This window comes from Apodemus sylvaticus, chromosome X (assembly GCF_947179515.1).
Source record: "Apodemus sylvaticus chromosome X, mApoSyl1.1, whole genome shotgun sequence".
NCBI lineage: Eukaryota > Metazoa > Chordata > Mammalia > Rodentia > Muridae > Apodemus > Apodemus sylvaticus.
The window spans coordinates 46392544-46407490 of record NC_067495.1 but is presented as its reverse complement, the minus strand read 5'-3'; the positions used below and the strand labels follow the sequence as shown (position 1 = coordinate 46407490).

The 14947-nt window shown below is 35.3% G+C and overlaps 1 protein-coding gene across 3 annotated transcripts in view; it reads left to right on the top strand.

Moving 5' to 3' along the window:
* Gk (glycerol kinase) overlaps positions 1 to 12321 on the top strand; it is a 65288-nt gene extending 52967 nt beyond the window's left edge. For 2 of the 3 annotated variants that reach the window (XM_052170967.1, XM_052170968.1), the window contains 7 exons: positions 948 to 1044; positions 1982 to 2066; positions 2613 to 2733; positions 2847 to 2990; positions 4289 to 4369; positions 8679 to 8765; positions 11004 to 12321. In XM_052170967.1, coding sequence (XP_052026927.1) covers positions 948 to 1044; positions 1982 to 2066; positions 2613 to 2733; positions 2847 to 2990; positions 4289 to 4369; positions 8679 to 8765; positions 11004 to 11014 — 626 coding nt within the window. In that variant the 3' untranslated portion in view covers positions 11015 to 12321. The remainder of the gene's footprint in view (positions 1 to 947; positions 1045 to 1981; positions 2067 to 2612; positions 2734 to 2846; positions 2991 to 4288; positions 4370 to 8678; positions 8766 to 11003) is intronic. The other variant, XM_052170969.1, reaches the window with a different exon arrangement.
* Positions 12322 to 14947: the final 2626 nt, after the last annotated feature.

The following is a 14947-nucleotide window of genomic DNA, read 5'->3' as shown; positions in this document are numbered from 1 at the left end:
GACTTTTATGAAGATTTATTACACAATCAGCGGACATAATTTGTAGTAGTTATTAACAAACTGGTAAGATCAGTCATAAAAATTACTGATGCGTAAAATTGAACACCAGAGAGTGCCAAGTCTATAGGTAGTTACATCTTATCTGATTAGAAAGAGTGTTAACTCCTGGATTAGAGTGAACATTAAAACTCTGGTACTTAAAAATGAAGTATAAATTAAGTATAATAAAACATACTCACCAAGGCTGTATGCAGCCTGTGGGCAATTAGTTTGAACTTAGCTATTTACATTTTCATCTATTTGTTTAACTTTGTTCAAAGATAAGCCAATCAGAAATGCATTTCTGGTTAGGCACAGAGGCAAGGACAGCTAATCTCCTAGTCAAGAAACTGAAAAATCGCAGAAATAGAGCTGGGGAAATAGATCAATAGGTAAAAATGTTTAAAGTGCAAGTAGGACCCTAGAACGACATCAAAAACTAAAACAAAAACAAAAACAAGACAAGCTTGGTGGCTTCCACATCTAGTCCCAAGGTTGGAAAGTTGCAATGCATTAGTCTTGCCTTTGGTGCATGTTCTAGGCCAGTGAGAGCCATCATCTTAATGAGTTAAAGGGACATCTCCCAAGGGACAAGACCCAAGGTTAACGTGTGCCCCTTAAATGTATGCATACCCTCACCATGTCCACACATACAACACACATACGCATACTAGGCTAATCCAGACTAGTTCCTTGGTTATCCAGGTTCTTGGTTTCTTGAGCTCAGTTTAATTTGTGGGGGACATTCAGTGTAGGGGAAATGTTCTTGTTGCTCTTAGTACTATATACCGTAATTACTCATGAACTAGAAATCAAAATTCTGATCTAAGTTTGAAAGTATATATGTTTATTTAACAAAGGAAGAAATTGGTTTTATTTTTGTTTTTCTTTCTCCTTTTTAATACTAGAAAAACTTGCTAAAGAAGTAGGCACTTCTTATGGCTGCTACTTTGTTCCAGCATTTTCGGGATTATATGCTCCTTATTGGGAGCCCAGTGCAAGAGGGTAAGTATTTCTGTTGGTACAAGTAATTCACTACCTATTTTAAAACTGCCAGAAGAAAGGATATTGAATGTTCATTTACAAAGATAAGATAAATGCACAGGGTGGCAGATATCACATATACATCTTTTCAAACATCACACCACATATCAGTAATATATACAGCTATTACTTATTAATTGAAAAGTCAATGATGATAACAGACATGAAAATAGAAGGGAGGCTAGTTGGAAAGAGAAAAGGGATTATTAGGAGTGAGACAGTAATGAGTTGAATGTGTTCAAAAGCATTATGTAGATATGAAACTCATTAAGAACAATAATGAAAGAGGAATAGTATTGACAATATGTATATTGGGGGAATTTTGATTATTTACTAAAATAGTTAATAGCTAAGTAATCATCTTTTATTTTTTTACCTGCACATTGTAGACCAAATCCCTAACTTCTAAATGAATATGATTTGATGCTGTATTAATATCACCTGTCATGTTAGACCACAGATACTTTCACCTGTGGATGTAGGGCTATGGGCTATACGGACATTCTGAACTACTCAATGACTGTATCCAATTTTCTTTCCTGCCTACATTTCTGTCTATTGAATTTACTTTTTACATATTTGGGAATAATGACTTAATCTCAGGGCTGGGATGTGGTAAAGTGGTAGGCATCTCTGTAGTCATAGATGAATTTAGCTCTCAGTCCTCATCAGAGAAGAGGTAGTTAATACAGACACTCACAAATTGGCCAGAGTGCAGAAAATGAATGACAGTAAAGTGCTCTGTTGTAAATGGGATAGCTACACCCCTTATTTCAAAGGGTGTGGGACCATCACAAGAGAGAGGACAAAAACATTGTAGAAGCCGGTTTGGGAAGAAAAAGAAATCCATGACCTATTTATACTAATTTAGTCTGAAAATCTTTGTGTGTTTTGTTAGGATCATCTGTGGACTCACTCAGTTCACCAATAAATGTCATATCGCTTTTGCTGCATTAGAAGCTGTTTGTTTCCAAACCCGAGAGGTAAGAAACATAGGCCTATTTTTTTGTGCTTTGATCCATTCTTATCACTCTTAAATTAAATATTAATTATATATTTATGCCTGAAATTTATCAAGTATCTAAAATGTTCCCAGTTGAAAAATGTAGCCTGCAAAACCACTACTCTAAATACAAATGTGCCCCCTCTCCCTTGCCCTCTGTCATTATCTTATAAGTACATTGATCACCAACCACTGGGCAGTCTATGTTAGAGAGAAGACTGGGTAGGAGAATAGTACACATTAAGCAAAGGAAAGAATACAAATGTAGGCATCAAGACAGGAAATGAAGATGTGAAGTTGAATTGCTTAGCTCGCTGAATAGGAGGGTGAAGACAGAAGTATGAGTCCAGAAAAGGTTGACAGCCATCAGATCAAGGAGGGCTATGAAGAGCAGAATAAGATGTCTCTATGCCACTCTTTGGGCTGTGAAAAATGCTTCCAGGTTTGTATATGAAGGGTTGTGCCACTTTTAGGTGTGATACTGTGAAGTCATTTCATGATGCTAATTGCATTTGCTTTGTTTAAGATTTTGGATGCCATGAACCGCGACTGTGGAATTCCACTCAGTCATTTGCAGGTAGATGGAGGAATGACAAGCAATAAAATTCTTATGCAGCTACAAGCAGACATTCTGTATATTCCAGTAGGTTAGTAACCCTTCACTCCTTTAAACCCCAGAAGTAATAATGTTGGTTTGGGAAGAATGGATCATTGAGGCACCTGTAACTATACAATTGTTGACATAGCTCTCTCCTCTCAGTGAAACCCTCCATGCCTGAAACAACTGCTCTAGGCGCTGCCATGGCGGCTGGCGCTGCAGAGGGGGTCGGTGTTTGGAGTCTTGAGCCTGACGATTTGTCAGCTGTCACAATGGAACGCTTCGAACCTCAGATCAATGCTGAAGGTATAGTTAAAGAATACAACTTTCAATGGAATACAATGAAAATGGCCTTCAAGTGGGGGGATTTCTATCCACTGATTCATTTACAAGTTAGGGAGCAAAATCATTTGGCTGCTAAACATGCATGCATGGGTGGAATGGGTCCCATCTGTACTGTTCAGGAGAATGATGCTTCTCCTTTGACAATCAGCTTGTCAGCCTAGGGTTTTGTTGTTGTTTGTTTGTTTGTTTTTTTGTTTGTTTTAAGTGAGAAAGGAGAGCCAGATGTGGTGGCACTCACCTTTAATCCCAGCACTTGGGGAGGCAGAGTCAGGCAGATCTCTTGTGAGTTCCAGGCCAGCCTTATCTATAGAGCAAGTTCTAGACTAGCCAGGGCTACACAGTAAAACACTGACTCAGAAAAAAAGAAAGTTTAAAAAATATAAAGTGAGAGTGGAGATACGCTCACTTAAGTAGTCCTATGCAGGATTCTGCATCTACAATGGGGCAGCAGCATTGTTCACTTTTGTGTACTTTTAAAAAAATAATTATTTATTTTATGTATATAAGTACATTGTAGCTGTCTGTATTCAGACACACCAAAAGAGAGCATCTGATCACTTTACAGATGGTTGTGAGCCACCATGTGGTTGCTGGGGATTGAACTCAGGACCTCTGGAAGAACAGTCAGTGTTCCTAACTGCTGAGCCATCTCTCCAGCGTACATTGCAGAGGGAAGAGGGCTTATGGGACTTCTGGGGAGGGGGGAACCGGGAAAGGGGAAATCATTTGGAATGTAAACAAAGAATATAGAAAATAAAAAAAAATCCCATCTAAGATGTTGGTAATGGGGCAATTATGATTTGAACCTCGCAAGCAACCAATATTTGCTAATTCCTTCAATTCTGGTTTTTCCACATTATACTTTACCTCTCTGCCTATGTCAGCCCTTCCTCACACCCCCACCCAGACCTCCCCCAAAAAAGAAGAGAAAACAAATCCAACAGGATTCTCATTTTGGAATCACCATTACTTTCTGGTGAATAAGTCCCATCTTCATAGCAGGAGCCTGTCTCCCAATCTCCCCTAGCCTCAAGCTAAATTTCTATTACAAATCATTCCAAAGCATCCTCCCATCCCCAGCTCCCTGCCAGTCAGCACCAGGTACATAGTCCCAAATCTACGCTCCAGTAAAGCCTCACGTTGGCTAAATATGTGCAAGGGTTTGTTAGAAGTGCTGAGTAACCAGTTGTAAGTATTGAACTTTGAGCACCTCAATTACATGCTTCTCATACATGCGTGTCCCCCAATTCTAATTTCAGAAAGTGAAATCCGTTACTCCACATGGAAGAAAGCTGTGATGAAGTCAATTGGTTGGGTTACAAGTCAGTCTCCAGAAAGTGGTAAATTGTTCTCCATTGGCTGTTCTTGATAGTTTTTTATTTATTGGGGACCTTTTTCTTAGTGTGTTAGTTTATTCAAGTGTATGGCTGTTTATACTAAGCCAGGCTGCTCTGAAGAAAAGCATGATGCTATATGGAAAGTTTCTTACATTTTGAAAACACTTTAGAGTTTTAGACATCAAGTGGAATTTACAGGTTCCTAAGTGTACTTCCACACTAGCCTGCCATATTACTCCTTATTGATTTATTCCTGGCATATCAATGAATAACTGAATTTTCCATCAGTAAAATTATTTCTGGTTCTTTCTTAATGAAAAAAATCAACTAGACTCTTTTATTTTCCCTCTTCTTGATCATGTCTACCTTTTTGGGAGGCTTTTTTCATCACTAGAAGCAATTGAGAGGTGTATTATCGTCCACATCTGATTCCAGACACTTACAGAAAGTACTCAGGCTGAGTAAGCCATGATGCAATGTGAATTCCTATGAAACCAGACAGGAGGAAGTAAACTAAATATAGTAAGTTGGAAGTTTTATAATTGAGAAATGCCATTAGCAGAAAATAAAGAACTATTTTAGCTTTCAAATCACTTAGGCAAGAAAGTATTCAGGTTAAAACTAATAGTTTAAACTATTCAAGTTTAAATAGCTGTAGACTACATTTGATGGCACAGTATTATAGTCCTTATCAAAATTCAAGATATGGAGCAGAATGAATAGCACACTTTATTGAGGAAGGGTTTATAAGTGAAGTATTATCCAGCTTCCAAGCCTTCACCGTTAATGTGTGTGGCTTCTACTTCACTGTTTTAGCTTTGGCTGTTCCTAATTAAAATTGTACCTTTATTCTCCCAAATAAATTTATTATGCTTTTAGTTTGAGATTGGGCTTCTTATTTCTCCTTTCTTTTTTATTTTAATATTTGTTTGCTGAGTCTCATACATACCCCAGGCTCAACTTCTCTTTCTAAGATGGTGGATTAGCTTATTTCCGCTATGACTGCAATTTTGAGACCCTGGACAATTACATTTCTTGGTCATTAGTACTACTTTCATAGCACACTCCTGGGTTCTGTGTGAGCTGTAACAAGTGTGGACTCTGATTTCTCTGCTTAATCCCCTAAAGCAATGCAAGGTGAAGTTGGGTCTCCGATTTCTTGGACTACCTGATTTTTTTTGTTAATGAAACAACCAGCCTGGCTTCCTCCCTCCTCCCCTACACTTAATATACATGTTTTCTCTTTACTATCTCTTAAGGATATGTTAACTTCAAATTTTCACAGAAACAATTGGTCATTTTCCATTTATATTCCTCAGTGACAATGAATCTGTATAACACTTGAAAAAATGGTAAAAGAAAGCTAAAATTGAATTTCTCTATTATTATTGTTGTTATATTATTATTATTATTATTATTATATTTTCATTCTCCTTTTCTTGTTTATATGTGATCTCATCTACCCAAGCTGGCCAGGAACTTATTTTGTAGAAGTTTGAATTTCTGGTCTTTTTGCCTCTACCTCTGCTGGCATTGCAGATATATGCCATTATAGCCAACTTTAAATTCTTATTTTCTTTATTTTTTTGCTACAAGAATTAGTAGTAAAGTTAACATCATTTGTTTAGAGTTGTAATTTGTTTTCAGTCTTAAAGATTGAACCCAGTGTCACATACATAAGGCTGTATCCCAGTTCTCCCTTTGTTGTTCTTTGTATGTTTTTTATTCATTTTTAAAATTAGTGTACACTGTAATGGGGTTCTTTATCTCCAGCCATCTTTTACTTTTTATCTTGAGTAGGGCGTTATTCAGTTACTCAGGATGCCCTTTTGAGTTCCCTCTGTAGTCCAAGCAGTCCTTGAACTTTCTGATTGCACTGATCCTGACTCCCAAGAAGCCAATATTAAGGTCTGGACTGTCAGATCCAGCCCTTAATTTTTTCTTGTTGAAGTTATACCAGCCATTAAGCATATTTAATAGTTTTATGAAAACATTGAAATGTGTAGTGTCTAGTAGGATCTCTAAGGTGTACAATTAACTCAGAATTATATTTAAGGTTTTGCTAACTATATTACTTTAAACAATATAAACTATATAGTAGCAGTTTATGTTTTGTGAAAGCTATATGATGATAACAATATAGATAGAGCCCTAACCTAAGAAAACCAAAAAGATATTGCCTTGAAACTCACATTCTTTAATTTAATTTATGGAAAAGATATTGTATCACTTAATTTCCCAAGGAGTTTGTTAGTATTGAAGCAAGCATATTTTTAGTTTATAAATGTATTTGAGTTCATTGTAAACAAATTTAAAATTATTAAATATGATTAACAATATGATAATTAATTAATAATATGAATTATATAATCACATATATTAATATCCTAATATTATAGATGACATTATTATATAATGCTTTTATTTTTATATTTATACCATTTCCAGCATAGGAGTTTCATGGTTTTTAGAGTAAGCCTATTATAATGACTTGGCTTTGGGTTTACCACATACCAAACGCTTTGAAAGTAATTCAAATTGGTTTGAATATAGTGCACAGCTATATGATAAGTGTGCATAAAATATAAATTCATTACATATGAATATATGAACACCTACATATCATAGATGTGTAACTATCCCACTAGAAAAAAAGAAAAGAAATAGCTTCATCAAATGGCTACCACCTAATTGATAGGAGTTCCACACACCTTCCTTTTTTTGTTATTTTTTTCTTTTCTTCTTTCAAAACACAGCCTCATATAGTTTAGGATCCCTTCCTTCACTATGTAGTGAAGGGTTACCATGAACTTCGGGAAATTTTGCCTTCATCTCCATCACCTAGATTTTGTGGTATTGAGGAACTGACTTTTGAGATTTATGCATGGTAGACAAGCATTCTACAACCCTAGCCCCGATCACACCTGACCTCACCATGGGGAATCAGAAAAATCAGCTATTGTAAGCTATAACTAATGACTTTCTCTAAGCGAACTAGACATTTTCGTTTCTAAAATCAAACAAAACTGTGAACTTTACAAATATGGATAAAAATAGGTTTGTCTTTCACTTAAAAAAAAGGTAGCAGTAACAGAATAGGGGAAATGGTTTTTTAAACTCTTTATTGAAAATCCAGTTTCTAAAGGGGAAAGAATTACATGGTGAGAGAAAGAAGTCCTTTTACAAAATAGAAACAACTATCTTCAGACCACATAGCATAAAGTATGACTAGGAGGGTAATCTGTATCTGGCATATTTGAATGATGCCCCATAGCATGGCCGTGTTTTTGTAACACTTGGGCATCACCTTCTATTCTAGGGTCTAGAAGTGTAGCTAGAAAGCCCTAGGCTTAATCTTTAACACCCCCAACTGTGCTAAATAGTTTAGATACAGCATGTGTAGAGCAGTGTGTCTGTGCATGCACATGGATGTTCATAGGTCAGAGGACAACCTGCCAACTTTCCATGGGTTCTAGGAATCCAACTCTGGTTACCAAATTTGCACAGAAAGTACTTCTACCCACTGAACCATTTTGCCAACCTATGGGCACATAATCCTTACATTTAAGGGAAGAATATGTGCAATGCATATCTATAGTCACAAATATAGTCATGTTCTCCAGTAATTAAGAAAATTTAGTTTTATTATATCATTTCGTTTCAGCAGTACTTCTGTATTTATTTCATTATATACCAAAGTCTGCTTTGCACACAAGACCAAATCAGTGTTTAAAACATAAAAGACCTGAGTGTTTGAAAGGGACATATAGGGAGAAGGGAGTGTTAATAGAGTAGGAGGGAGATTAGAGGCTATAGTGACTATTTATTAAAGGTTAGAGTGATGAAATGCACTTCATATTTGTATGGACTTGTCAAAGAACACATTTAGTAAAAATTATATGTACAAAGAGTTTTAAACTCTCTAAAATAGATTAATAAAACCTTCTAATATATTCTTGGGCGAATTATGTTGCTATCAATGGGAGAAGAATCTAGAAAGCCCAAACCAATAGCCTCCCAAAAAGCTCTCCATAGACTCTCTTTGGCTTTGCCAGTGGAAAGCTGATGTTGGGCTCTGTGTGTTATGCTCTTGGCTACTTCTGGCATGCTCTCTGTATTGTATATTAACTTTCATAAGCTTTGATATTGATTATATTTTTGATTTGAAGTAATAACTCTTTGCCAGCTTTGATGAATATGCTATTTTTATAACTTGTTTTGCTATCATGTGATTCTTAACATAAGTATTGTAATTATGTGTCTCTCTTTTGGTTTGCTTGACTGGAATTCCCTTCTACTTGGATGACCACAGGTGACCCTAGTATCTTCTGTAGTCTGCCTTTGGGCTTTTTTATAGTGAGTAGCATGGTAATGTTAATCGGAGCAAGGTACATCTCAGGTTAGTTACTCTTTAAATTAGACAACTTGTGTTAGTTAGCTTTAATGTGTTTAATTTATAACTCAGCAGAAAACTTATCGTGTTTTTCATTCTTCCTATGTTTGAAAACCCAGAAAAATCAGTTAAAGGCTCAATTAGTTATATCGGTTCATCGTTGGGGACAGTTAGAATTAAGGACTATAACTTTGCTTAAGCATTTTCAAAAGTTTTATCAGATGATTTCTTTGAAGATCTACATGCTGCCATCAGCTGCAGCGGTAACCAAAACCAGAAAGTACAAATGCTAATTTTTAACCGAAAGGAATTTCAGAATAACTGATGAAAGTTAAAGTGTAATTATGACTTTAACCATCTTGGTTTTAAATGTGTATGATTTTTTTTAAACTTCTGAATATTTTCTCGGTATGTCTTCCTAGGTCCATTCTTGAAAGAGGTTTTGGTCAGAGCTTGTTAGCTGAGTTTTTGTAAACCTCTAAAACTCAGTCACTTTTCTGTTAGTGAAAAGAAATCATTTTGTGATGTCTTTTAAATAATTAATTAAATAAATTCAGGTTGAAATAAGATGGAAACATTCTTTGCACAATAGCTTCTATTGAATATTCATGTGGTAATGCCTTAGCATGTTATGAAGTGCATAACACCACCAGTACTAATTTAAAAATAATTGCCATTTTGGAAGCTACTTGTGATGATTTTTCAGTTTTTTTTCCAATTTTTACCTTAAGTGGAAAGTATTAGCTTCTTGTTGCATAGTTTCCATGAAAGTGAAATATGCTTTTAATTTTCAAGCTTTCTAATTTAGAGGAAAAATGAGAATAGTTCTTGTATTTACTATGCTATCTGACCTTGGTTTAAGATATAAAATTTAAACTTCAATCATAAAGGAATATCTGTTTATGAAAAGCCAACAAGCATTTCTTCACATTGGCATTGTCGGTTTAATGTCATATATAAATATGAAACAAAGTTTTTATCCCCAGAACATGGGATTATATTTTAAATAATTAAAAGGAATTATTTGTGTGAGAATTTAAAGTTAGATTGTATTACCTTTTTCCTGTATTCTTCATATTCAATCATACTCAGGATAAAATTATTTAATCACCTACTTCTGTACTAACACCTTATTTTGGTATTGATGCTAATATGCTAAAGGCTATGTCTACAAAAACAAAACAGAATTATTAGACTTTTGTTCTCTTTCTGTTGCTAAGAAATGTTTAACAGAAAACTCAATATTATTTTAGAAAATGTCCTATTACTTTCTTATTATCCTGAGTATTTTTGTTATATGATGATGACCTAGAAGAGAAAAGATAAAAAAAAAAAAAGTAATAGCTGAAAACCTTGATTGATTGTGTTTTGTATTTCTCCTTTGATGCTATGATAACATGAAAAGTCCCTAACACTGTCGGTTTAATGTCATATATAAATATGAAACAAAGTTTTTATCCCCAGAACATGGGATTATATTTTAAATAATTAAAAGGAATTATTTGTGTGAGAATTTAAAGTTAGATTGTATTACCTTTTTCCTGTATTCTTCATATTCAATCATACTCAGGATAAAATTATTTAATCACCTACTTCTGTACTAACACCTTATTTTGGTATTGATGCTAATATGCTAAAGGCTATGTCTACAAAAACAAAACAGAATTATTAGACTTTTGTTCTCTTTCTGTTGCTAAGAAATGTTTAACAGAAAACTCAATATTATTTTAGAAAATGTCCTATTACTTTCTTATTATCCTGAGTATTTTTGTTATATGATGATGACCTAGAAGAGAAAAGATAAAAAAAAAAAAAAAGTAATAGCTGAAAACCTTGATTGATTGTGTTTTGTATTTCTCCTTTGATGCTATGATAACATGAAAAGTCCCTAACACTATGGAAACTGAGACATCTAGTATGTCTCTACGTTAAATGATATATTAAATATCAAAACTAATAGGCTTCCTTTCAGGTCACCATGTTTATGCTTCCTTTTTGGTGACATCTGCTGAGATTCAATAGTAGTAGCCGCTGTTTGCCTTTATCAAGAGTGGTAATATTTGCTAAGTTTGAAGTCAGCAACATTTGTTGCTCCTTAACTATGAAGCATTATATGTGACTAATGGAATTTGTTATATAGAAAGTATAGAATTTGTAGCTTAAAATAATTAATAGTGTGTATTGATTTAACTCCTGAAATGCATAGATGCCTTATTGACTGTTATGGTTTTTGTCCCCTTTTAGGTATCCCATAAATAATACCACCTCACGGATTCCCAAGATGCAAGCTTTTTAATGTGATGTGAAAATCTGACTATTCTGTCTCATAATACAATGATGCTATTCATAGACTCTGATTTCTTTCATAAGCCACTTGCTGCATGATCCTCCAAGCAGACCTATGGCTTGAAATAATGAAAATGCAGCAGAAAGAATACTCCAGAAACATTTAATTTTTTTTTTTTAACATTGACAGTTAAGATTGGGTCAGTCACCTTTGGGGCTGACCCCTGCCTCCACTGTCATGATGTCCTCCTACACTATTCCTGTTAAGGTCTAGAATGATTTTTGTATCCTTTCTATTGAAATGTGCCATCCAATGTATTCAGATGCTACTGGGTTACACATGTCTGAGGAAAGGGTTATCCCTAACCTCTTCAAAAGGAGTGGCTTCTTCTTGTTTGCTTTTAACAGCTTGGATGTCTTCTCTTCTACATATTACAAAGCCACACCATCACTGGATATTTCAATTGAAACATCTAAGGAATTATTGGATAGCAATTTTCTATTTCCATTGCTCAGACATTTTCTGTACAGTGTTTGCCAAAATTGAGCATTGTCAGGTGTTTTACACTGTCCCACTAACTGTCATGGCGTCCTGACTTCTGTCTAGATCTTATAGGATAGAACACTTTCTTTTTCTGCTTTTTTTCATTTCTCCTTTTTATATTTTTATTCTGTATGTATAACATACATGCCTATATATTTTATATGCTGAGAGTAGCCCATTTATAAATTAAGAGCACATTATATTCAGTAAGTTATAAGAGGGCTGGTCTTAAGTGGACTACTATGTATATAAATTTTAGGGAGGAGGCAAGCTGTATAGATTTTTGGGCAACGGTTATGCATATTATTTACCAGAAGAATTTTCTTATAAAATCAAACATTTGAAATTTATGTGTGAACTCAGTGTCACTCAATTAAAATGTACTATATTGTAATTTCAACTATATTTCTTATATTCTACCATTTGATTATTTCAACTGGAAGAAAAGCAACTGTGGCATGTAACAGTAAATACTCTTCTCAAACATGATTCTAGTCCAAATAAAATTTTTCCTTTGAATTGATGTTTTTCATATTTGGGCTTCTATTGAAGAATTATCAAATTCAAAAACTAAGTGGAAAAATATGTGTGAATAAAGCCAACAATGTCTTTCAAATGTTATTACTCATTAATAAGATGTTCTTATTTTTTTCTGGTATGGAAGAAAATTATCACTACTTAATGTCAAAACTGGCAAAAAAAATAAATAAAACAACTATCATTGCAAATGCCTCACAGTGGAACCAATAACTTTTCAAATATTTAGGCTTATTGGTTATAACTCTTTAACCTAGCTTCCTAACATAAATTTAGAAATATATTTGTTTTATAGTAAAGCAATAAGAAAATGATACTTTCTAATTGTTTTGTCATTTTGGAATGGAAAATATTGATATATTGATAGAAAAAGTTTTATTTGGAATTAATGGTAGATTGTATTTCCTGTTCTGAATGCTCTGCTCCTAATGCTTGAATCTGCTGGGTTTTACTGATACGGCTGCCACTTAAGTGGCATAAGTATAGAAAGGTACTGTGTAATTATTATGGCAGTGATACTTTTAAGCTTAATTATATTTCTACAAAGGCAGGTTGAGTTTATTGTAAATAATTGTATAAATCACTGTTCCAGTAATTTTAAATAACATTAATTTTTCTACAAAATGCAAGATTTATATATGTTTGAAATTGTACCCATTGATAATTAATGGTAAGTTTACTTAAAATAAATGTACCCCTTATTTCTTATTTGCATTTCTCATTTCCAGGTGAAAGTTTAGTTAACAAAGATGTTTCAGCAGATATAAAAGCCACTTTTTAGCACTTGTTCCCAATTAGCAGCAGAAGTGGTTTCTGGAATGAGAAACACCTTATTTAATTATTCTGTTAAAACAGACTATAGACAGTTTCTACCTCAGCATTTTCAGGAAATAGGTTTTTAAGGGTATAAACCATTATCAGTGGAGTCTCACCTGGCGGAGACCTACATATCTCTAGGTTTCATCCTTTGCCTCAGCTTCTGGCTGGCTGGGTTAGTCAGTGAAGTCTGGAACACTACTGCACTTTCAGACTCATGCCAACATCTCTACATTTTGCTCTCCAACTGATCCATAAAATAAATAATGCATCAATGCTTCTTCATTGTTATCCCCTTTTTTTGAGACCGGGCCTTGCTATGTAGGCCTGACTGTCCTGCAACTCACTATGTTTACCAAGCTGGCCTTGAATTTACAGCCATCTGCCTGCCTCTGTCTCTTCCAACTGCTGGGAATAAAGGCATATGGCACCATGCCCAGACTGTCAAGTCTTTTGAAAATTTTCTTGTGGAGTATTAAAATTAAGTAGCTTTTACATTTTCTTTCTGTGTCTTTGTCTTTCTGTCTCTGTATCTACCCCACACACCCTGTGAGTCTTGGTTAGGGTTTCATTGCTATGAAGAGTCACCATAACCAAAACAAGTCTTATAAAAACTGCCACCAGGAGAGACTGCCTGTTAGGAGGAGGGTCTCTTCCATACTGATAGAAGCCTGTGCATATAAGACCTCAAAGCCCACCCCCACAGTGACACTTCCTCCAGCAAGGCCACACCTCTTAATAGTGCCACTCCCTGGACCAAGCATATTCAAACCACCACTATGTGAGTGTGTGTGAGTGTGTGTGTGTGTGTGTGTGTGTGTGTGTGTGTGTATGTGTGTGTGAGAGAGAGAGAGAGAGAAGAGGGGAGAGAGAGAGAGAGAGAGAGAGAGAGAGAGAGAGAGAGAGAGAGAGAGAGAGAGAGAATGAATGTATTTGAGTTGTCTTCTAGTGTAGACCATACTTGGGTGAACACACAGTGATCCTGCTTCAGCCTCCTAAGCACACCACTGTATCAGTCTTTAATTCTCCATTATTAAACATGCTCTTTCTTTAAATAAAAGGTAATATGAAAAATGTAACTTTTTAAAAATATTTTTATTTTCTATATTCTTTGTTTACATCCCAAATGATTTCCCCTTTCCTGGATCCCCCCTCCCCACATGTCCTATAAATCTTCTTCTCTCCATCCATTCTCCAATCACCTCCCTCCTTTTTTTCTCTGTCCTTATATTCCCCTCCAATGCTAGATCAATCCTTTCCAGGATCAGGACCCTCTCCATACTTCTTCATGAGAGTCAATAGTTATGCGATTTGTGCCTTGGGTATTGAGGGCTTCTGGGCTAATTAATATCCACTTACCAGTGATTGTATTCCATGTGTATTCTTTTGTGACTGGGTTACCTCACTTAGGATGATATTTTTCAGATCAAACCATTTGCCTAAAAATTTTGTGAATTCATTGTTTCTAATTGCTGAGTAGTATTCCATTGTGTAAATATACCACATTTTCTGTATCCATTCCTCCTTTGAGGGGCATCTGGGTTCTTTCAAGCTTCTGGCTATTATAAATAAGGCTGCTATGAACATAATGGAGCATGTGTCTTTATTGCATGCTGGGGAATCCTCTGGATATATGCCCAGGAGAGGTATAGCAGGGTCCTCCGGAAGTGTCATGTCCAGTTTTCTGAGGAACCGCCAGACTGATTTCCAAAGTGGTTGTACCATCTTACAGCCCCACCAGCAGTGGAGGAGTGTTCCTCTTTCTCCACATCCTCGCCAACACCTGCTGTCTCCTGAGTTTTTAAACTTAGCCATTCTGACTGGTGTGAGGTGAAATCTCAGGATTGTTTTGATCTGCATTTCCCTAATGACTAATGATGTTGAGCACTTCTTAAGGTGCCTCTCGGCCATCCGAATTTCTTCAGGTGAAAATGCTTTGTTTAGATCTGTACCCCATTTTTAATAGGGTTATTTGGTTCCCTGGGGTCTAACTTCTTGAGTTCTT